This window comes from Conger conger, chromosome 11 (genome assembly GCF_963514075.1).
Source record: "Conger conger chromosome 11, fConCon1.1, whole genome shotgun sequence".
Lineage (NCBI taxonomy): Eukaryota > Metazoa > Chordata > Actinopteri > Anguilliformes > Congridae > Conger > Conger conger.
Window position 1 is genome coordinate 19,219,974 of NC_083770.1, and position 22,917 is coordinate 19,242,890.

At 44.3% G+C, this 22,917-nt stretch overlaps 2 protein-coding genes across 2 annotated transcripts in view; both read right to left on the reverse strand.

The window, feature by feature from the left end:
* arb2a (ARB2 cotranscriptional regulator A) overlaps nucleotides 1–5,565 on the reverse strand; it is a 166,794-nt gene extending 161,229 nt beyond the window's left edge. The window contains exons 1-3 of the mRNA XM_061261336.1: nucleotides 5,490–5,565; nucleotides 4,261–4,395; nucleotides 2,079–2,180 (exon numbers count right to left, since the gene is read on the reverse strand). Coding sequence (XP_061117320.1) covers nucleotides 2,079–2,180; nucleotides 4,261–4,360 — 202 coding nt within the window. The 5' untranslated portion in view covers nucleotides 4,361–4,395; nucleotides 5,490–5,565. The remainder of the gene's footprint in view (nucleotides 1–2,078; nucleotides 2,181–4,260; nucleotides 4,396–5,489) is intronic.
* Nucleotides 5,566–8,997: 3,432 nt separating this feature from the next.
* Nucleotides 8,998–22,917, reverse strand: part of kiaa0825 (KIAA0825 ortholog) — a 122,724-nt gene continuing 108,804 nt past the window's right edge. The window contains exon 21 of the mRNA XM_061259391.1: nucleotides 8,998–9,638. Coding sequence (XP_061115375.1) covers nucleotides 9,542–9,638 — 97 coding nt within the window. The 3' untranslated portion in view covers nucleotides 8,998–9,541. The remainder of the gene's footprint in view (nucleotides 9,639–22,917) is intronic.

A 22,917-nucleotide genomic window follows, 5' to 3' on the forward strand; every position in this document is an offset into this window, starting at 1 on the left:
CGCCCATCTGGCAGGCGTGTGTGTGGCCCAAACCCTTCTCCTCCGCCTGGGACACCGGTCTCCTTCTGGGACCTCCGGCAGGCCTGGCCAGGCCAGCTGGGCTGGCACCCCGCCCTGCCCGGACCCACCTGGGGTCTGAGGGGGGTGCGGGGGCTTCACCTGCCCGCTCTCTGACACCGCTTTGAGTCCCGGCCAGTGGGCCCACTGCGCCTCGGACCTGGGAGGGGGTCATTACATTCCACCCCCCACCCGGCCTATAGAGGGGTCACAGACAGGGGAGAAGGTCCCGGAATTGCAGATAGCTTGTCAGCGCTAGTTTGTTCTGGGCCGTGTCTTCTCTGACAGAACTCTAACAGCCCTAAGCTCTCACGGCTCCCAGCAATATTCCTCGCCTCTTTGAGGAGATAAAACCGGCAGCAATAAAGTCCAGAGGATATTACAGCACTTGGATATGTGGCGATATGACTCTATAACAATGACAGCGCTCGGTCCCTTCTGCACACTGTCTCCCAGAGTGCTGGGAACCTGACTCCGGTGCCAACAAGGCAGATATTTACAACGCTGTAACTCCGAGCCTGTGACTTCAGTCTTCCAGATGCTTGTGTTTGTACTTTTTATATTAACACAAATCGGCGAGGCGCTATTCCTGCTGCGTAACACAGAACTCAAAGCCCTGAACTTGAGTCCTTCTGTGAACTTGATGTTCTGAGACAGAATAAGAACCGCGGTGCCTCCGGTCAGAATGCAACACATTACCGCTGGTTCATTCAAACGGCAAAGCGTTCTTAAATGTGCACTTTCCACAGAGGGATGCGTTTAGCGGGGAAGCAATTCCCAGTCCAAGAGCCTTGGCTTCACTCCTCAACGCTATTATTTGCGAGTGCAGTTAATACCGCCCTAATGTAGTATTACAGCAACGAGGCCATTCATCGTCCTGCTGACACCACATGATATTAAAGCCAAAAAACAGTGTTAAATTTAATTGTGACCTCTATGATTGAAAACGCAGAGCACAGAAATACTTAAACAAACACAAATTTAAACCCAAAGGACCCACGGCTCATCTTTTTTCAATTATTCCGGCGATGGCACAGGGCGAAACAATTTCGGGACAAAAGACGGCTTTGAGAAGCGCTTGGCTCTCGCACACAACACCCACACCGCACGATAAATCTTCAGCCGCTCCCGATACGAAATTACGCCGGTCCACTTTTATCATTAGCGGTTCAACAACACGTAACGTTTAGAAGCCGGGCCGTTCCTCGGAGACGAGGGGGGAAGGAAAAGACACCGGATTGAAAAGCCGACCGAGCAAAGCAGCTACCTAGAAGAAATCAATTATGCATTCAGGGATGGGGGACGGCGGGTCTTGGGAAGAGCGGCACGTACAGAGGGAAGACGGGAATGAGACGGAACATGCCGGGGAAGTTCAGCTCCGTCGCATTTACAACACAGCCTCTCCGAGGAATACGCTCTCCCAACTTTCCCTTTTTTTCCCGGATAATTAGCATGCTGTTCTAATTTTTTTCGCTTAATTGGGTGTACATAACCTTGGATTTCCAGTAATAAAAAAAAAAAAAGCTGAAGGCTACTGCGATGAAGCCGTCAGCTTCGCTGTTAGAATAAGACGTCTGGCACGAAAACGTACACGTAGTCGCCGCGATTCTTTGATTTATTTCTCTTTTTTTCTTGAAAAGGACGTTTTATTTATGAATAGTCACTGGCAGGCCTTTAAGGAGAGTTAAAAAGAGAGTCCATTAAAATACTTTCAAGGCAGCCTACCGCAGCCCAAGACTGCACGCTTGTCCGACTTTGAATCTTTCTTTATTTATTTCATAAACTCCTGGAGCATTTATATTCAGGCTTTTTGTTGGCAGAGGCCTGGTATTAATGTGGCATAAGGTTATGCAAATCACCCATCAGTCTCCGTGCAAGGGTGAGTGAGCCACTGACAGGCCGTACCCTACCAGTGCGCTGGCTCCCCCGCTGAATCTAAAGCCCCGATAGGGCTGTGACTGATCTGACGGCCGATAGACGCAGTGCGGGAATGAAAGCAGGCGGGCCGCACAGATACTCACTCTCGTTGAAGGCGTACTCAAACTCCTCCAGGGTCTTGGGGAAAGTGAGAGGGGGCTCGTCTTTCTTCATCAGCTCGTCCAGGTCTATGCGGGAGAGCAGGTCTGGAGGGAGGCAAGCAGCCATTTTAGCACTGGAGTGTGTTTGACCTGACCTGTTGCATGTCATTGAACATGCAGTGCTCCCCCTGTCCCATACACATACAAACATAGCCAGACAAACACAAACACAAACACACACACACACACACACACACACACATACACAAACATAGACAAACACACACACAAACAAATAAATAAACACTCATACAAACATATACACACACAACCCCACACACACAAACAAACAAACACACAAGCAAACAAACACACACACAAACATAGACAAACACACACACAAACAAATAAACACTCACACAAACATATATACACACACACAAACAAACAAACACACACACAAACAAACAAACAAACACACACACACACACACACACACATAGACAAACACACTCACACAGTCTCTCACACACACACACACACACACACACACACACACACACACACACACAACATTCATCCCCAAACTCCAATTAACTAGTGAGTCCATGGACTTCATATGCACAGAATTCCCTGCTTAGCAGAGCTTATTTCTCCCTCCTGAAGTCACAGGAGGCAGGGAACAGTAGTGATGAAGCAGCGAATGGAGACGAGAGGCTTGGCAGCACAGGCAACCACGGCCGGTAACCGTGACCGACGGTTTTGGGCCGATTCCACTCCAGCTCAGCCAATGATTTAACTCAAGAGAAGTTCAAAAGGCATACCTCAATAGCTAATCGCCATTATAGAACTGCAAAAAAGGAAAGATAAAGACCAAGCTTCCAAGTGAACAGAAGTAGCTGCAGTCTTAATGAAAGTCCATTGGCAAGGCACTAGTGATTGAGCTGTTAAAAACTGTTACTGTAGTTTCAGTACACAGTACAATCTCATCCCAATGACCCCTTATGCTTTGTATTCATAATAACATGCAGATAACTTAGCCTACATTATTTGGGTATTAATGCAGTGCCTAGCCTGGGATTACATTGAAAAGCCCTCAGAACACAGCACCAAATCCGTAATTCCTGCCTACCTAACAACTTGTCATGCTTTCACTATATAAAACCTCCAACTGCATAGTGGTTAAGGTATATGACTGGGACCCGCAAGCTTGGCGGTTCAAACCCCGGTGTAGTCACGATAAGATCTAAACAGCTGTAAGGCCCTTGATTTGGGCCCTTGAGCAAGGCCCTTTACCCCTCATTGCACCAGGGGGGATTGGCCCCTGCTTAGTCTAGCCAATTATTACTTGAATAAAAAAAAGGCAGCTAAGTAACTAATAATAATGTTTAGACCTTGCCTCACGCTCCTGTTCTGACTGGAGTGACACAATTAAAACTCCTAATGCTAATGCTAATGCTAAAGCTCCTTTTTTCATGAATTGAGTGAAGAGTGCCGGTTGCCTGTATTATCTGCCTGTCCTTCCTGGGTTTGTTTGTGGTAATTTTAGCAGTTGAAAATTTTTCATCACCCGGGCCTTGCGACGACACTCCAGGCATCTCCGATACACCCTCAGCTACCAAACGGGCTCAATAAGCAGCCCTGTAATTGGTAAAGACCAGGGCTTGTGGCCTAAAGGTTGCAACTTCGATTCCCAGATAGGAAAACAATGGAAAGAGAGCTGCCATTTCCCAGAGAGCTTCTCTACCCTCTCCTTTGCATACATCTAGCAGTATAACTGGATAATATGCAATAGTTGTGCACTGAATGCAGATAATGGAACGTGCACCCAAGAAGAAGCAAGCTTAAATACAGTAAGTGTCCAACTGCAGAAATAGTTTGCAAACATATGGGCTACGTATGTAGCCTTGGATAAGCCTCGACGAAGCAAATCGATAACAATATCACATGGTAATATAAAGGCAAAGAATGTTTTTAATTTATTTGTATTTTTTTATCTTGAATCCTCACATAGTGAAATAGTAAGGCTATTATTTATGATTTTCTGAAAGGGCACCATGCAGTTATTGCATACTCATCACCAAACTTGCATTGATTCGACCAGCATGTGAACCAAAGCAACTGAAAGTTCAAGCGGAAGAGACTCCACCACAAGAATAAGTTTAGGTGTCTTTATATGACTGACCTTTCAGCGCTGTGGTCTTCTCCTTTTCTTCTTGGCCCCCCAACTGTGCCATGTTTATCCACAAACCGATTAATATACAAATGTGGTAGTTAAAACGCATGGATCTTCTTCCCCACTGTATCACTGCGGGCCATCCTAAATCGATAAACGGAGGAGAGAAATATGTCATAATATACCAAACTGCACATTCAGATGGCAGAGAGCAATTAAAGACAAATAATCCGTGAAATGAATGGCTAACCAGAAATACTTTTTTTTTTAACGGGTGCGACACGTGCACCAAGAAGCGTATGGCAAACTGCCAATGCATGCATCATACAGCTGCTAGCTAGCTATCCAGCTATAAACAATTAAACCCCACTGTCATCTGATGGAGCTGGACGAATCCTGTCATTTTACTGTCATACGACGTAAAATTTCGACTGATATAACTTCGCTAATATGACCAATGAGTGCAGTCAATATAGCCAATTGGCAATCTAATGACTCGTTTTATTTTTGTTGGCATTATTTATGTGTCATAACTTTGGGAGAACAAGCCCTAAATTCATTCATGAGGTATTCGCCCGCGAGCTACTGAAAACTGTAGCGATGATGAAAATATTCTTTCCACTAGCTAACAGACAAGGTTAAAAGCATTGATAATTCCAGAGAAAACTATCTAGCTACTGTGCCAATATGGTGTGGGCTGCAAGCAAGCTTAATAATCTACAGTTAGCTAGCTAGCAAGCCATCTGAGGTTTAGCTACCAAGCTAGCTCGTTACATTTATGCACACAAGCACGACAAAACATAACTATCTCGTACACAGCAAAATATTTTAATTCAGAAAAAAACATACATCATTCTTCCTAAGGACTTAGACGAAAGAAAAAGCGAAACAAAAGGTGAGCGACCGCCTGCACAACGTTTAAGCCAGGTGAAAGTTCTATAACACCATGCAAGTGGGTGTGAATATCATGACCTCTGGGTTTTACCAAAAAAACGGAAAAACCCAAGTGTCGATGGCCATGGTCGCCCCGTGCTGTAACGTTAGCCAATATTTACTTCGGTCTTGAAAACAGCAAGCAAATAAATCCGGGGAATACCACTTCACAAAGACTATTCACAGAAGCAGTGCATTTTGAACTTGCAAACACTCTTCGCTACACCAGAGTGACGGTTATTATTTTTAAATGGGTAGAGGCGAATCCTCTGTAAGAGCATGCATTTTTAGCACAACACACATACCATCACAACAAGACACTGGAAAACACAAACAACATCATCTTGCACCTTCCAGCTTCCTCAAAGTATTACAAAAACAGGAAGGAACCCATATAAAAACGGAAACGGAAGTTCCGGACACCATGGAGACGGGCAGGAGGGTGGGAAGATTTAAACGTACAGCGCCACTGCCTGCTCCCAGTTCAGTTTGGTTATGTGCAGCTCTTCCGTTTGTTCTCGCTAGCTAGCACACTGAATTGCCAGCACGTTCAATGCTATCTAATGGACCACAAAATCCATTGAGAGTTTAGTGTATTTTTTTGCACATAGTTATTAACCTTTAAACAAAATGTCTTGTCAAAACTTAAAGGATTTTACTTTATTTTCTGTCACAGAGTTACGCACTGCCCTACTTACACAGTACTATCTCTAAAGGTGTCATTCTAAGTGTCATTATACGAACCAAAAGGGTTGACTGGCATTTTTGCTGCACCCTGCATATTTCTGAATGTCTTAACTTTATTGAATTGTATCCCCTATGTGGCTTGAGTGTAAGGCTTACTGTATTTGAGCTTGATAGGCTAACAACGAGTAGCCTACCAAAGTAATGTGCCTACTAAAGCTAAAACCAACACACAGTGTCTGCTAACAATTGTTAGTGTCCTAGCAAATGTTGTATCTGTCTGTAGTAAAGGTATAAGCACTTTAGACATCAGTTTTTAATTTCAGAAACAAGACCGTCTCAAGTGCAGATCTCCAAACTATTCATTCCACTGAGCCATAGTTGACACAATCAAACCACGGTCTTTGTGGGCCAAGAACTTCTGGTTTTCCTCCCTCCCTCTACCTGGTTTCGCCAATCAGCAGCACCAATTGCTCAGCTAATTATCCCGGAGAAAAAAAGCCAGGGCTGGATTTGGACAGATTTTATGATCCCCGCCCTGAAGGCTTCCTGCTGTTTCTTGCTGGAATGCTAATAGGCATAGTCCTATGTTTTGGTTTTAATTTCCATTTCTTGGCAATTATAATAAAGGCCTTTGAGAGTCTGTCAAATATTATGAAGTATCCTTCGGACTCTTGCTGAAGCAAAATTCTATATTTTTGCCCTTGTGTGTATTTTTGGCTTCTTTTACATTATTATTTCATGTAGCTTCAACTGCACTGGGGTTGATTAAATGACATCACTGCGGGTAGGTCTGGTCCATATGAGCCACCCTTCCACATTTGAATGGAAAGTTGCATTCACTGTATTGAAAACAACTGCTTTTGATAGATCTGCTACCCAGCAGTCCATTTGAATGGGCTGATAATATGCCATATGTAATATTGATATCTTTCATAGAATGTTCATTTAACTGGTGTGGTGATATCTGCAGTAAAAATTATTCCCCAAATGCCCCATCACTGCTCCTCCAGCACAACTTCAAAACCAGAATGCGTTTTTTTCCCGCTTGCAAAATGAAAGGGGCTGTTCCTGGATGCTCGATATCGACAGTTGCTGGGGAATTAAAAATAATTTGGAGGGCAAAGAAAAAAAAACTTCAAAAGAAATGTAAGGTCAGCACACTCATTCAGCACATCTACCACGGTTGTGCAGGGTGCAAATAAGGACAAGAATCACAGAAATGCAAAAGTCTGAACTGCTTTAGAGGAGCAATAAGAGAAAATGTAAGCTAAGGAAACATAGCCCTTGGTTGTTTGTAAAGTGCTTCCAAAACTATCTCACCTGAATGTTGTAAAAGTGTTTTCCCATGGTCCTCTCCGAGTATACTTCTGCCAGTCAGATCTCAGTAGAAACCACAACTCATGGCAGCATAACAACTCGAGCACAAGGGACAGTCATATTCTTATACACCCTTACACAGTGTGACTCATATATTTTCTGCATCAGGGATCATTAAATATGGCCCTTGAATCCAAATCCAGCCGTTGTTTTATTTTCTCCTGGGTAATTATCTGAACAATTAGTGCTACTGATTGGCCAGACTGTCTTCACACCTGACTCCCAGGTAAAGGGAGGGTAGAGAACCAGCAGTTCTCCACCCTCGAGGAACGTGATTTGATGATCCCTGTTCTACATTACCCACTGAGACAGATGAATGAATATTCAGGCTGATCAGTAGCGCATCTTGAAACCTATGACCTATGACCCTCTGAGTACAGAGCCTTCACATTTAGAATACATAGCAAACTTGGGTTATATTACATTATTGTGCTGTGCATGTTTTGACGTGTTAATGGATAGTTATTATTTTGCTCTTCTGCACAAATGATTGTTTGTTTTAAAGTGCTATGCGAAAAAGTATTCTGTCCATAATATATTATTATTATTATTATTATTATTATTATTATTATTATTATGTAAAGATATATACTATATACAAAATAGCTTCTTCTGTGCACTACATTGATTTGGAAATACAGTAGATATATAATATCAGAGTCCAAGAGCATGTTCATTCTGCATTCTGCTGTGAAACATTTTCCTGTATTTAATAATTCATCATTTTTATGGTTGAAACCAAAATGAATAATTACTGAAAATTAGATTAATTCTCTTTTGCATAATTAATGTTTACAATTTGAGAGCAGTTGAACTGCACTTAATTGACCTGAAATTTGAAACCTGAATACATTAAATGACACCTTTTACTCTATTGTTCTGAATACAGAGGGATGAATACAGACAAGGATCAGCACTGTGTTGCAGTTTAATTTATTCACACACATACAGTACCAGGGGACTTAAAAAGACACTGTAATACTTTTAAGAGCAAAAAAAACAAAACATTAAAAAGTATTTTTGGAGCTAACATCAACAGGATAATAATCCTTTACAAAAGAAAATAATGTCTAATCACATATTCATACCCGGGGAGTTCTTCCAAAATATACATTTTAATGAGATTACAAGAATATTTCCTTCCATCTTATACATTGCAGGGATGTTTCAGCAATGATCTATATAATAATCACATTCTATCTGCACACAAGGCACACCACGGTCTATAACTTTTCAGCTTCAGTGACAGGACCTGAAAGGCAATGCAAAAGTCAGTCTTTTATTTTTTGCTCTTGCCCTCTATTCACAGAGGAGTCTTGTGTCAGAGGATACAGTATACTAGAGAAAGACTTGAAAGAACAGAACCAGGACTAGACAGCCAAGATGTCAGGAATTAGACAGAGACATGTTGATTTTGCTCGACATGCTGCATGTTGTCTGAGAAAGTAGTCTTTATGTTTTTCTTTTCAGGGTACTCTGGTATTTTCACAACTGAGTTACAAGGACGGCTGTGTTTGAAAGAGTTGCATTCTTTAAGTGTTGCACACCGTATATTGGAAATAAAATATTTTCCCATTATTTAAACGGTAGAATTCAGGGTCAACTGTTGTGCCTCATTTTGCTATAGTGGTAGTTTGGGTTGTAATAAAAAATGACAAATCGATAAGTATTTACAAAATGAATCATTTTAACCAATATCTGTTGCCATTTGGTTTCAGGCTTTCTTGCTTATCACCCCAAGGCACAGCCTGTAGCCTAGTGGCTAAGGTACATGACTGGGACCTGGAAGGTTTGTGGTTCAAGCCCCGGTGTAGCCACTATATGATCTGCACAGCTGTTGGGCCCTTGAGCAAGGCCCTTAACCCCACATTGCTCCTGGGGGGATTGTCCCCCGCTTTGTCTAATCAACTGTATGTCGCTTTGGCTAAAAGCGTCAACTAAATAACTATGCTACTACTATACTATACATTATTTCTGCTTTCAACTGCAGTAGCCTATCAAAGAACAATGGTATTTGACTTATTAAATGAAAAAACAAACAAACAATCAAAAACGGTTGATCACAAGCCCCGTTATTCCCAGTCTCTGTTTTATCCTCAATCGCTGTGGCCTGGAATGAATTCATTTCTCCAAACTTTACGAAACAGAAACGGTTCAGAATTCGGGAGGGAAGTGACTTTAAATGGACCGCGTTTTTAATTGAAGATGTTTGCGATGCGTGTCTTCTCCCGGCTCGTCCCAGCACTTTCACTTTCGCTTTCACACCGCGCGCTGCAGCTACGTTGGCGGGGCTCTATGATCCCGGGCCGGCGCTGAAGTGCGCTTTCCGCACGCGATCCGCCAGGGCTCTCTCTTCATCTTCAAGCACCGCGCCATCCTGCAGGTCCCACCTGAGACACGGAGACAGAACTGTGTTAGCGTCGCCGCGTTCACCGCGCCTATTACAAACAACACACGGCCGCGCCATCAAGCGAACAATACCCCTATGCCCAAAACCGCCCTGGCACAACCGCAAAAAACAGTCACTTTAACAAAAACGCTCTGTTTCTCTTTTTTTTTTCTACATAAATTTCGCTGGCTTTCAGCACTCAGTTATGGAGCACCCTTTAATGTGTATGGGGGGAAATGGTCTGTATCAATATTTGCAGGGAAGGAGAACAGGACTGTAAGCATTGCTAGAAAAAAAATTGAGGAAAGGTACACAAACAGGATGAATAAAAGGAATGAACAGAACTATCACGTTGACAGGTGTGGTATCGTCTGCAGGGTTTAGGGCAGCACAGTTTACCCAAAGTTGGGAGCGTCAACAACTTTTTAGCAACTACAGAACAAACCCCACTCTACGTTTTCCTTCATTGCAAAAGTGTGGGAATAGCGTATTTCTGCTGGGAAGACTCCACCGAATTACACTTTGAGGGTTCTCTTCCTGTGAGCAGGGATGAAGTGACTATCCGGTGAGAACTGGGCAACGATATGTACACCAAGTTTGCGGCAAATCTTAAAAATATCGAGCTTTGAATATCTACCATGTCCATGAGGCAGTGTGTGAATGCTGAACAGCGTGTGGCCTTCTCTCCTGTGACTGTGTTCTGTATAGTCAGAGCTTTAATGAGGACGAATAAGCAAGGACACCCAGAAAGCCTGTACATGGGTATAACAGAGGCATAATGTACTACTTCAACGCCGTTTTAATACTCAAATATTTTACTGTTAACAGCTGTGTCCGCATAAACATCACCGGCAACTCAAGGCCATACTGAGATGATTCACACGTTTGGTATCTACACATAAAGGGTTATTTTATCAAATGAACTGTTTTATTTCTGAAGCGAGCAGTGTCTTATTGTTCACTTCAACAGTGAAGCTTTCCTGACATTGCAAACTTATATGCAAACTGGAAACTTAAAATTCCTTGGCTTGCAGTTCACTGTGGAGATCAGCAGCTGGCCCACAATGCTTAAAACCCCTGGTAAGACTCTTTTGATATTCTGTACAGAATGGTCTCAAAAAATGTGCTAAAAACGACAAAACGTGCCATTTTCACAAACACCTCCATGTCTATTTTGTGTTGCTTTCAACACAGACTGGGTTAAAAAGCCTCTCTTATACTTTTCTGTATATTTGTAAAACCCAAAGTAGCAACTTTGGCACAAAATGCGTTTAACGTAACGATAAGCAAAAGTAGTAACACCCAAAGTGTGTCAAAGTGTATTAATGCATCCTTTCTGAGAGTTAAAAGATGTAAAGTTAAATGAGGAACAATCAACATGTACATTTATCTCATGGAAGACTCAGTCATTGGGTAACACAACCCAGAGACCAGTTTTGATTTGCAGACATATTTACAGCACCAATGAGGATGGACCTCCCATTTTTGGCAGGTGTAATAATATAATTGGATCCTTTTGGGATGTTATTTTTGACTATCCTCATACAATTGTATTGGAGTATTTTAGCGGAGGGCTTTGGCCATTGTGTGCACGGTTTCCTGGAAATGAGATCTGGCTCTCTCTCTGCGATCACTGGAGTCCCACTCAAGTCTCAGCGTCTGGACATCTTTCTCTTTCTCAGCAAAACTGTCACTGCAGTAATGAATATAAATATATACTGTAGGACATTTGTTTATGTAAATGCATGTATGCGTGTGTTTGTGTGAGTGTGTGTGTGTGTACGTGTGTGTGTGTCTATGTGGTTATGTGTGTGTGAGTGTGTGCTTGCGTATGTTTTTTTTGTGTGAGAGTGTGTGCACGTGTGTGTGTACGTGTGTCTGTGTCTATGTGCTTGTGTGTGTGTGTGTATGTGGCATGTGTGTGTGTGTGTGTGTGTCCATATGTTTGTGTGTGTGTGAGAGTGTGTGGCACGTGTGTGTGTGTGTCCATGTGCTTGTGTGTGTGTGAGAGTGTGTGTGTGTGTGTGCTTGTGTACGTTTCTTTGTGTGTGAGTGTGTGTATGTGTGTGAGTGTGTGTGTACGTGTGTGTGTGTCTATGTGCTTGTGTGTGTGTGTGTGTGTGTGTGTGTGTGTGTGTGGCATGTGTGTGTGTGTGTATGTGTGTGCTTGTGTACGTTTCATTGTGTGAGAGTGTGTGAGTGTGAGTGTGTGTGTGTGTGTGTGCTTGTGTGCGTTTCTTTGTGTGTGAGTGTGAGTGTGTGTATGTGTGTGAGTGTGTGTGTACGTGTGTGTGTGTCTATGTGCTTGTGTGTGTGTGTGTGTGTGTGTGTGAGTGAGTGTGTGCTTGTGTACGTTTCTTTGTGTGAGAGTGTGAGTGTGTATGTACGTGTGTGTGTGTGTCTATGTGCTTGTGTGTGTGAGTGTGTGCTTATGTACGTTTCTTTGTGTGAGAGTGTGTGTGTGTGTATGTATGTGTGTGTGTGTCTATGTGCTTGTGTGTGCGAGTGTGTGCTTATGTATGTTTCTTTGTGTGAGAGTGTGTGTGTGTGTGTGTGTGGCACGTGTGTGTGTGTGTGTGTCTGTGAGTGTGCGAGTGTGTGCTTGTGTACGTTTCTTTGTGTGAGAGTGTGTGTGAGTGTAAGTGTGAGTGTGTGTGTGTGAGAGTGTGTGCGAGTGTGTGTGAGTGTGTGTGTGTGTGTGTGTGTGTGAGAGTGTGTGCGAGTGTGTGTGAGTGTGTGTGAGTGTGAGTGTGGGTCAGTGTGAGTAAGTGTGAGTGTGTGTGAGTGTGTGTGAGTGTGTGTGTGTGAGAGTGTGTGCGAGTGTGTGAGTGTGAGTAAGTGTGAGTGTGTGCGAGTGTGTGTGAGTGTGAGTAAGTGTGAGTGAGTGTGAGTAAGTGTGAGTGTGTGTGAGTGTGAGTGTGTGTGAGTGTGTGCTTGTGTACGTCTCTGTGTGTGAGAGTGTGTGAGAGTGTGTGTAAGTGTGTGTGAGTGTGTGCTTGTGTACGTCTCTGTGTGTGAGAGTGTGGCACGTGGGCCTGTTCTTTGTATTGGGACTGCTCCACACACCTCCATCATCTCCCAGGTTTGAAACTCGGCAGGCGCATAGTTTGCGTAAGTGTTCACATTTAATATTTCCCAATGCAGTGGCCTTATCAACACTGCTGCTGGAGAGATGCTGGATGTCCAAGCCAAAAGGGATGTTTTCATTTTAGGAGGGGATTTGTGAGTAATATCCAAGAAAAAAATAAATAAAAATCACTTCAGTTTTCAGCCCTGGACAGTCATTATTTCAAACCAACAAACAGATAACAGGGACATGAAAAACATCATATTTACAAATGTCAGCGGTGTGGAGACGGCAGGCAGGTGGTGGGGGGTGCGCAGGGTGAGGGGGGAGATATGGTAAAGGTTTTTCAATGTTTAATTTTCAAATAGGATTAAGCAGAATGCCATTTAGTTGAAGGTTACGGCTGTGCAGACCAGCGCATTGTCTTAGTGGGTATTGATATTCAGCAAGCGGCAGGGGCCTGTCAGGGGGACAAACAGAGCTGATAAATGAGACGCCTATCCACAGGAAGGTGTGAAAAGTGGAGAGAGGGAGCGGGGGAGAGGGAGGGAGGGAGAGAGGGAGAGTGAAGGGAGGGAGAGGGGGGTGGGAAAGAGAGAGAGGGAGGAAGAGAGAAAGAGGAAAGAGGGATAGAGAAAGGGAGGAAAAGAGGGAGAGAGGGGGGTGAGAAAGAGAGGGAGAGAGAGGGAGATAGAGAGAGGGAGAGAGGGGGGTAGGAAAGAGAGAGAGGAAGAGATAGAGGGAGAGAGGGAGGAAGAAAGAAAGAGTAAAAGAGGGGGAGAGAGAGGAGGAAGATGGAGAAGATGCAGACATTGGAAAGAGGAAGAGAGAGAAATAGAGAGTCAGAGAGAGGGGGAGAAAGAGGGAGAGAGAGGTCAGAAAGCAATCGAGAAAGAGGGAGAGGGGAGAGGGCATAATATGCTGTGTTAGCTGTCCCTTCAGGGTCTGCTGATCTCACACCGTTTATTGCTACAAACACGCACAAATAACTTTTAAAATGATTACAGTTCCATAGTCCACAATCCAATGCAGCACAGCAATGTAAATAACCTCCCGCTGTCCGCCACTTTTACGGCTAGCGCGTTCAAATGTCCGGTTCAGAGGTGAACGCTGCTCAAACGCTCAGCTCTTCACAGCAGAAACACGCAGCCGACGAGGGCCTGCGTTCTGAAAAGCAGCGTACTTTCACAGGCTTCTGTAATGCTTCAACTGTCAACGTTTTGCAGGGAATTATACGGCATCAGGAACACAACGGTGAGCAGTTCAGACGAGAGAAAGCAGTTCATTTTTCTGTGTACCAGGGAATCAATGAGCCTGTTTTCACAAAGCCCAGGTTCTGCGTTGTCAAGTGTCGGATGAGGCACTTCTTCGTGGCATAAGCAAATAAGCCTCACCTACAGCAATAAAAGGACACACAACAGTCAATTCTTACCCATTCATTCTCCAAAGTCTTTTTCTAATGCGTACATCATTGGAGACAAGTCTGAAAGAACATCCACCATATTTACCAAATTCATTTTTTCTGTTTGGGCAGGGCTCGAGGTTAAACTGACTGAGGAAAGTCTGAGATACTATAATACAAGTCAATATTTCACTTTTCAAATGAGCCAGTTGTTCATAAATCCGCAACACATACAAGAGCGGGTGATCCAATGAATTGTACTTTAAAAGCCAAGCGGACTGATAAACATTGATACCCACAGATCTAACTTAGATCAAGCAATAACAGGCCGCGGTCCTTTTGAATTTTACATCCGAGGGGTCAAGCTTTAAATTCAGACGGCGCTCACAAAAGACATTCAATCTATAAACCATCTATCTTAACAGCGGGCTCCACAGCCCGGTCAGATACAGGTCAGTCAAAGGCCGTTGCTTTGCTCACAGCTCACAAGTAAATCAACGCGCCGGTTTTAGCCGCCTTCGCTTTCAGAAAACGCCGGTTCAGAGAACACACCTTGATGGTGTGATTCACCAATTCGCCGTGGACAGGCTAAAAGGACAAAAAGCGAAAAAAGAAATAAAAGAAAACAGAAACAGGCCAGGCCATTACAGGAGCTGTCAGAGAGCTGGAGTGGTGGTGTCCTCGCGGTGTTGGGTGCCGGCTCGATCTGGAGACAGGTACCCATGTTTGTTTAAAAGGGGGGCTGTCAAACAAAAGCTCGGTGCGGAGCGAGGGGGAGACGGAGCGAGATCAGGCTGACAAGTGGCTAATCGCAGACTTCTCGCCGGCTTAGCGCTTCAAGGATCCATCATAACCCAAACCTAAATATTTAAAGTGCTAAACTTTCCAAAGGTCAGGGCTTTCCACTGCTGCCAGAGAGAAACGTGCTGCGAAGAGATAGAGAGAGGGAGAGATAGAGAGAGAGAGGGAGAGAGAGAGAGGGAGAGGGGGAGAGAGAGAGGGAGGAGAGTTAGATGGAATGAGGAGAGAAAGAGGAGATAGAGAGATAGAGAAAGAAAGAGAGAGGGGGGAGAGTAAGAGAGAGAGAAAGAGAGAGAGAAAGAGCTGGATCCCGGGCAGTATTGGCTGTTCTGGTCTGTGTTCCGATGGTTTCATCTGTCACCCGTTCCTTTAGCCTTAAAAACCTTTACGGTACACTCTAAGAGAACAGGGTTCTTTGGCTTGTCTCCATAGAGGAACCCTTTTCACTTCTTTCTGGAACCCTCCATCATACTGTAGGTGTGAAGAGTGAAAGCCCCCCAACAGAACCCTTGAACTAGATAGGGTTCTTCTATGGAATCACAGGGTTCCCTTTGGAACCATTTTGTATTACAGAAAGCACTAGATGGAGCATCTGAAGTCAGTTGTTTACATTTATTTAAACACTGAGAGCCATATTTATAGGTTCCACACCATTACGGACAAGTAAACTGTTGGTTGTCATAGCAACAGTTAAGAGAAGGGTCCACATAGAAAAAAAAAACTAGTTATTACACACACACACACACACACACACACACACACATATACACAATCGTACAGAAACCACAAAACTTGTTCAGTAGGAGGTTCAAAAACTCACACATCATATGATGACAAAAAAACTAATCACAAAGGTTATAAACTGTCTATAAACTACCTATAAGCATGGAAAGAAATGATAAACAACCGAATCTCAACAAAACATTAAATTGCAATATTGCTTTGGCAGTCATGTTTCACAAGCGGACTAATCTCATACACAACTCCCAAAAAAGAGATGCAATTATCTCTTGGTACTGCTCACCAGAAACAGGGAACAGGCAATGAACTGCAATAAACAGGATCAGTGTGTGTGTGAGTGTGAGTGTATGTGTGTGAGTGTGTGTGTGTGTGTTCAGTATGTGTGTTCAGTATGTATGTGAGTGTGTATGTGAGTGTGTGTGAGTGTGTGTGTGTGTGTTCAGTATGTGTGTGAGTGTATGTATGTGAGTGTGTATGTGAGTGTGTGTGTGTGTGTGTGTGTGTGTGTTCGGTATGTGTGTGAGTGAGTGTGTGTGTGTGTGTGTGTGTGTGTGTGTGTTCGGTATGTGTGTGAGTGTATGTATGTGAGTGTGTATGTGAGTGTGTGTGTGTGTGTGTGTGTTCGGTATGTGTGTGAGTGAGTATGTGAGTGTGTGTGTGTGTGTGTGTGTGTGTTCGGTATGTGTGTGTGTGAGTGTGTGTGTGTGTAAGTGCCCAGGCTGGTCCTCAGCAAAGCTCTTTCGGGGCGCCCCTCTCTGTAGACCCCCGCGTGGGGAATGAGGGGCCCTGAGTGAAGGCAAGCGCTGGAGCATGTGATCAAAGCCCTCCCACAGATCTCCCAGCGGCCTTTGAAACAGGCCGCACCGCGTTCCTGATCCCCTCCGCCACTCTAAACTCCACATCCCAGCACTGATGAGAACGCAAGATCACAGGGCCTGCCAAGAGCCCCGAGTGTCCTCTCTCAAAATAAACCAGCCCCGCATTTACCCAGGGCTGCAGCGGGTACCTACAGCGGGTACCAACAGCGTGGACCTACAGCGTGTACCAACAGCGTGGACCTACAGGGTGTACCTAGAGCGTGTACCTCCATCGTGTACCTAGAGCGTGTACCTAGAGCATGTACCTACAGTGTGTACCTACAGCGTGTACCTAGAGCGTGTACCTACAGTGTGTACCTAGAGCGTGTACCTCCAGCGTGTACCTAGAGCGTGTACCTAGAGCGTGTACCTACAGTGTGTACCTACAGCGTGTACCTAGAGCGTGTACCTACAGTGTGTACCTAGAGCGTGTACCTCCAGCGTGTACCTCCAGCGTGTACCTTGAGCATGTACACGTGTGGGACTGAGAGGGTGCTGACATGGCGTTGACATGAGTTCAGATTTACGCTGAGCTCCTATGTAGCTCATATCTTTACACGTTTAAGGATAACATACCTGAATGTGAGTGTGAGTGTGTGTCTGTGTATTTAAGCACTCCTTAAGCAACGCAAGTACTTAGTCTATTTTCTATTCAACAATAATTATGGGAAATGCACAACACCCAACGATTATTAACTACAATTATAATAATAATAATAATATTATTATTATTATTCAAAGGTCAAAGAGGCACCTGCAGGTACACCTGTTCAGCTGCACTCTGGGAAATGTTGGGCTTCGGAGGAGATCACAGTCCTGTCTGCGCTCTGACAAACTGACAGTGAAGGTTACGGAAAGGGCCCTGCTAAGACCAGCTTGCATTCCAAACCGGTTTAAGCTGTGTTTTCAACACTTCTAGCAGGGTTATAGCTGTGGGTGGTCAAAGCTAGTCTCTAGCTGGACAAAGCTGGTCAAAGCTGGTTAGGCTGGTAAAGTAAGCTGGTGGCCAAGCCAGTGATTGACCAGCTAAAAGTGTTGAAAACACAGCTTAAACCAGCTTGACCAGCTGAGGCTGGTTTAAGCTGGAATTTTCAGCAGGGAAGCGCTCATAAATACTACTGGGCATTCTAAAGGCAGGGAGAAACTGGACTGAGACGGGACTAAAAGATGAGATAGCATTTATTTTTATTTCTGATGACAGAAGTTATTTTTAAGGGTCTCTCTTTACATTGCAGGAGGGTGACGATGACTGATGGTATAACCTTAAATGAGTGTGTGCACTTTACATATTTGAAGTCTCTCGTGCAATTATGCGGGGGCTGCTTCAAGGTCTCAAATGTTCACCAAAGTCAGTTAATGAAAGTTTGTGCAAATTTGCTCAGGATTAATTAATGAATAATTTAAGCCACACTCTTAATTAATGGAGACATTTCCATATTAATTTGTTTGCCAACCGGTCCAAGCATTCACTCAAATGGCTGCCTCGAAACCTAAAAAACACCACGTAGCCCCGTATCGGTAAAGGAACGCTATCGGTAATTTCGTACGAAAAGATTATTATTTACGACAAACCCATGAAGCGAGTGAGGTGTATAAACAAGCTGTAGAAGAGAGGCTTCTGGTTTCTGGTCATTCAGTCCTGCGAGATTCAATTCAGGAGACGAACGAAGAACCCTCACTCCTCGCCCGGCATCTACAGAAACACCGCCTCGCTCCGGTTCCGGAGGCCGCCAGAGTCAGCGCTTTTTCACAACCGCCTCGCGCCTCACCACCCCGATTCATCTCATCACCGCCGCGACTAAAGTAAACCGCTTCCTGCGCTGTTCCTGAGAGCGCCCGCGCTTTCAGAGAGCTGACGAGGCTCCTGGAGTGTGTGGCCCTTCAGGACCGGAGCAGAGCAGACCCCCAACCCGCCGTGAGCATAACACTACCCCCAGGGCCTTCACTGTACCAGTCCCGGACAGCCTGGAGAATCACGGGGCTTTTGCTTCTCGTTACGAGCTCTCCGACTTCTCCGAGTGCCGGTCCCTCTTCACTAAAATAGCAACCGTTAAAGTTTCGGCGGGCGGGTGTAGTCCAGAAGTCCGGGTTCCCTTCACCGGTGCCGAATTATTGGCCCGGCCGTCGCGCGGCTGTTATCTCAGCCTGACAGCGCCGTGGAGCGGACAGTCGCTATCTCCGTGGAAACAGCGCGCCGAACAAAAAGGAGGCAACTGCCACTTTTCCCCCGCGCGATCCCAATCAAACTCCACCGCCGCGATCTGTGTCAGGCCTATTCTGGGCCGCAGGCTGCCGTGGAAACAACACCTTTTAATATCCTCTCTTTTTTTAATTCGTGTGTGGGTGCGAGTGACAATGCATCGACGTGAAGAAGAGCCCAACACCTTTGCAGTGGCTCTCTGGGCCCCCCCCCCCCACAAAATGTCACCAAACCCCCCTCGACTGCCACCCCAGCACCCCCCTCCCCCCCTCTTTCGCTCTGTGGATCAAACAGCTCCATGCAGGCAATCTGTCTTCTCTGACAAGGCCGGGCAGAGTACAGAGCAGCATATGACAGGTCTTATTTTACCACACACCCCCCCCCCTCCCCACCTCCCCAACACTGAACACTCGCCCCCAAAGCAAACCCAAACTCCACATTCCGACACTTCCGCCCGAGAAACGCAGCCCCACACAACTCCGTATGAATAAAACATGGGGCTCCGTATATAAATTAATGAACAAAGATTTAGACTTATAAACAGGCACCTACAGTAGCTGGGCCCTGATACAAGCTGCTCATTCCCAACTGAACAGAGAAACATAAAGCAATGCACTGTGATTTCACCTAGATATGCTCCCCAAAATGTACATCATTTATTCAGCAGCTCCTTCCTCTCCCTCTCTCTCTGCTGTGCATATTTTAAGTCCAACATATACTCCGACACCCACACAAAACCTGAGAAAACGACAAATCCTGCTCAAAAAGGAAGCAGCTGATACAATGATTGCCTAACAAATTCCCTAAACCATTTCCATCCAATTCGTTAATTAATCTCTTTATTATGTATGCAATATATCTACGATTAACAGTCAAAGACATGGTTTTTAGTAACTTTCCCTCATGGTCCCTTACGGCAAGGTTGGTCCTAATGTTCCTGTGTTCTGTGTCTATTTGGCCAGAGGCAAAGATTGGCAGGCGTGTGAGCCAATTGCAGCTTTACCACGCCATACCACTTCAGCAACAGGCATATTACAAGCATCTGATTGGCTGGAGAAGTTGCCACTGTGCAACAGGATATGTTGTTTTAATATTGTTTTAAAATATCTTTCCAATTCAAGTGGATGGCTGAGTCCAAACCACAACTATGACGACAACGCCAGGGATGAAGGATATCGTTAGGATCACTTTCAGAGCAATGTTTTCCAGCTGCACTGACAGCCAATCAAAATCCACCCGGATTTATAGGGCGCCACATTCAAAATGGCAGATGACATATCCCAGAGACTATTTAGAGAATATCATCGTTAATCAGTGTGGATTCTCACAGTTATGGTTATGGTTATGGTTATAGTTCTTGGTGTGGACGGGCCTTGGCGGACTTTGAAAGGAGGAAAGGACTTGTTTAAAGTGTGCTGTGTCTGCAGCAACCAACAAGATCACGGTTTCATCTTTCCCTCTCAGTCCACTGTGCGGAAATTCAGGGGCTTTGGTCACTGTAATGATGTTATTAGTTCTGCCATTTTATATCTGGTGTCAGGGCTGGTGTGAACCGATTAGCCTGTGGAGCATTGATCTCACCTGCTACTCTGAATATGCAACAGTGGAAGACCGACGTCTGAGCAAAAAGGAGCGTTTCAAGTTGGGAAAAGGGGGATTAGGCAAATCTGATCACAAGGCAGCTCTCTTACCATTTCAAACAGCTCATTTTACAGCATACTAATGGAAGTTTTCAGGGGTTAAGGAGATAAATAAGTTTCCACCGTCGCCTCATTTGAAATCAAATGCCATCTAATTATAACTGTATGTGTTTTCAAACACTTTGCATAATTTATTGTTATGCTTTCCTAATCCACAGATTTCTATCAGGAGACAGTCATTTTGTGGTATAATGAAACCATAATGCACTCCAGCTATGAGAGTCAACAGAAGCATAAAACAGACAATGAACGTGGAAATCCGTCTGTTTGCCTTTCACCTTGCAGTGAGTTTACAGCACTGTGAGGCTACTGTCACATTCAGACAAAATGAAAATGCACACCTTGTTTAGCCTGGAATCTTGAAAGCCAAACTTAAAAAGAAAGGTTGCACACTCTTAATTCCAATGCAGTTATTTAACCCCTTAAGTATTGCCCTTTGACATGACATACTAAAAAATGCCTGTACCCTTTTGAAAAATCCTGGTCTCCTCTGAAAGGTCACCCTTTGGGGTTTGCTTTCCAAGAGTCAGAATTACTCCAACTATTACTAAAACAAAGTTACAGAAGCTAAAATACAGTAAAAAGCTTTCTGACTGAAAAGATTTTCTGTTTTTGACTGGATACCGATTATGGTAGCTGTGGCTGGTGCGTGTAGAAACACAGTGGAGCTAAATCCCCTTTCAAATTTGTCACCAAAAATGAGCATTCTGCATAGTTTTTTCTAAGCTATGTCAAGGCAGTTTTTCAAAAAGGACACCTGGAGACTCTAAAAGAACACATGGAAACTAAATGATATTACGGGTATTATAAACTGTGAAACGGCCTTACTTACTAAACTATATAACACTTTTTATCCTGTGGATAAAAAAAAAAGTGTTTGCACTTCCTCCTGCTTGTCACCCTTCCCTACCTCTCTGTCCTAAACTCCCTCTTCTTGCAGCTATCCTCAGACTGCAACAGGTTGTGAAGGTCATTCAAATAAATTAAATAAATTGAGTAAATAATTACAATAATACCATCATGTATACTGATATATATCATTGAGGTCCATTGATTGAATTCCTCCAGAGAAATTATATGTAAATAATGGACATTCTATGAACGTTTCTCAGTGTTAGCACATTTTTTGAATTAGATACTATTATGCATTTGGTCCGCTGGACACTTGTATGTGGATTTCCAAAATGCAGAGAATGTGAGGTCCCCCCACACTTGTTTTACCACCTACATGTAACAAAATCAGGATCTGTTGTCGCTAAAGCAATCGCACCGTTATACAGGTTATACAGTTTTGACACTTTCAAATGGTATATCCTGTTACCATAGTGATTGAAAATTGCACCTTGAAAAAAAGGATGAATGCCAAAAACCCCTTAAGGGGACTTAAGGGGTTACTTGTCAAAGTTTCAGCCTTCGTCAGGGCTTTGACTGTCAAATTCAAATCAAGCCAATAAGCCTTTGAAGAATTACAGGCAACACATGTTACACTTGCATGACGTTGAGAATATTGTTAATAAAAACACATTTTTATATAGCGCTTTTCCAGCAACTTGGGCTACACAAAGCACTTTTACAATTAACGCTTCTCACTCTCCCGTTCACACACTCATGCACCAACGGTGAAAGGTTGCAAATGGTGGTTCGCCGTCTCGTTCAGGGACACTTTGACACTCCCAGAGCGGGGGGTCGAACCGGCAACCCTGCGACTGCCTGACTCCTGGGGTAGAGCGGTCGCCCCAGAAAACATATCTGCACGAAATTCAAACCGTACAAAGTTTTACATTGCAGCACAGAACCTGTAAATATTCATTAGTAATTAATTGGGAAATCAGACAGCAGCTCTAAACCTCAGGTGCAATACCCTCACCCCCCCCCCCCCCAACAAAAAAAACATGGCTAATAAAACTGCTAATGAGTGGCTTTAGGCTGGATCTTATGAGCTGTGTGACAGGGAGCACAGGGCCAACTACACCAGGACAACCAATTAATTACTACAATCTCACCCAGGAATAACATTCCTGATCAAAACAGTCGCATCATGGAGGGAAGTGTGTACGTTCTGGATGCGTTAGCCTCCTCCTCTGACAAAGCCAAGGCCGGGTTACCGGTGATAGTGTATCTTTACCCAGCCGCTCTGGTACTGTCAACAGCCTGTTCCCTTTCGATCCCTTCCACCTGCTGTCAAAAGAGCAGGAGAGGACGTCGTCTATTAAGATCAATAAAGACGGAGGAAGAAAAGGACAATCCCATTAAAGGGCAATCCATCAACCCTCAATCTATTTAGGGCTTTTTCGTCCCTTCGGATTACGCCGTAGCGTTTCTACATCTCCCGTCATTGTTCTGTTTCATTATGTTCTTCTGGGAGAGAGGACGCCGGGTAAAGAACAGATGGATGGAGAGAATTCTCTGATCCAACAGATGGAAAACAATTTTTCAGAGAAAAACAGGCGACGGGCACAACAGAAAAAGAATAATAATCAGCGGGATCGTTGCTCTCCCCTCGTGTGAACGG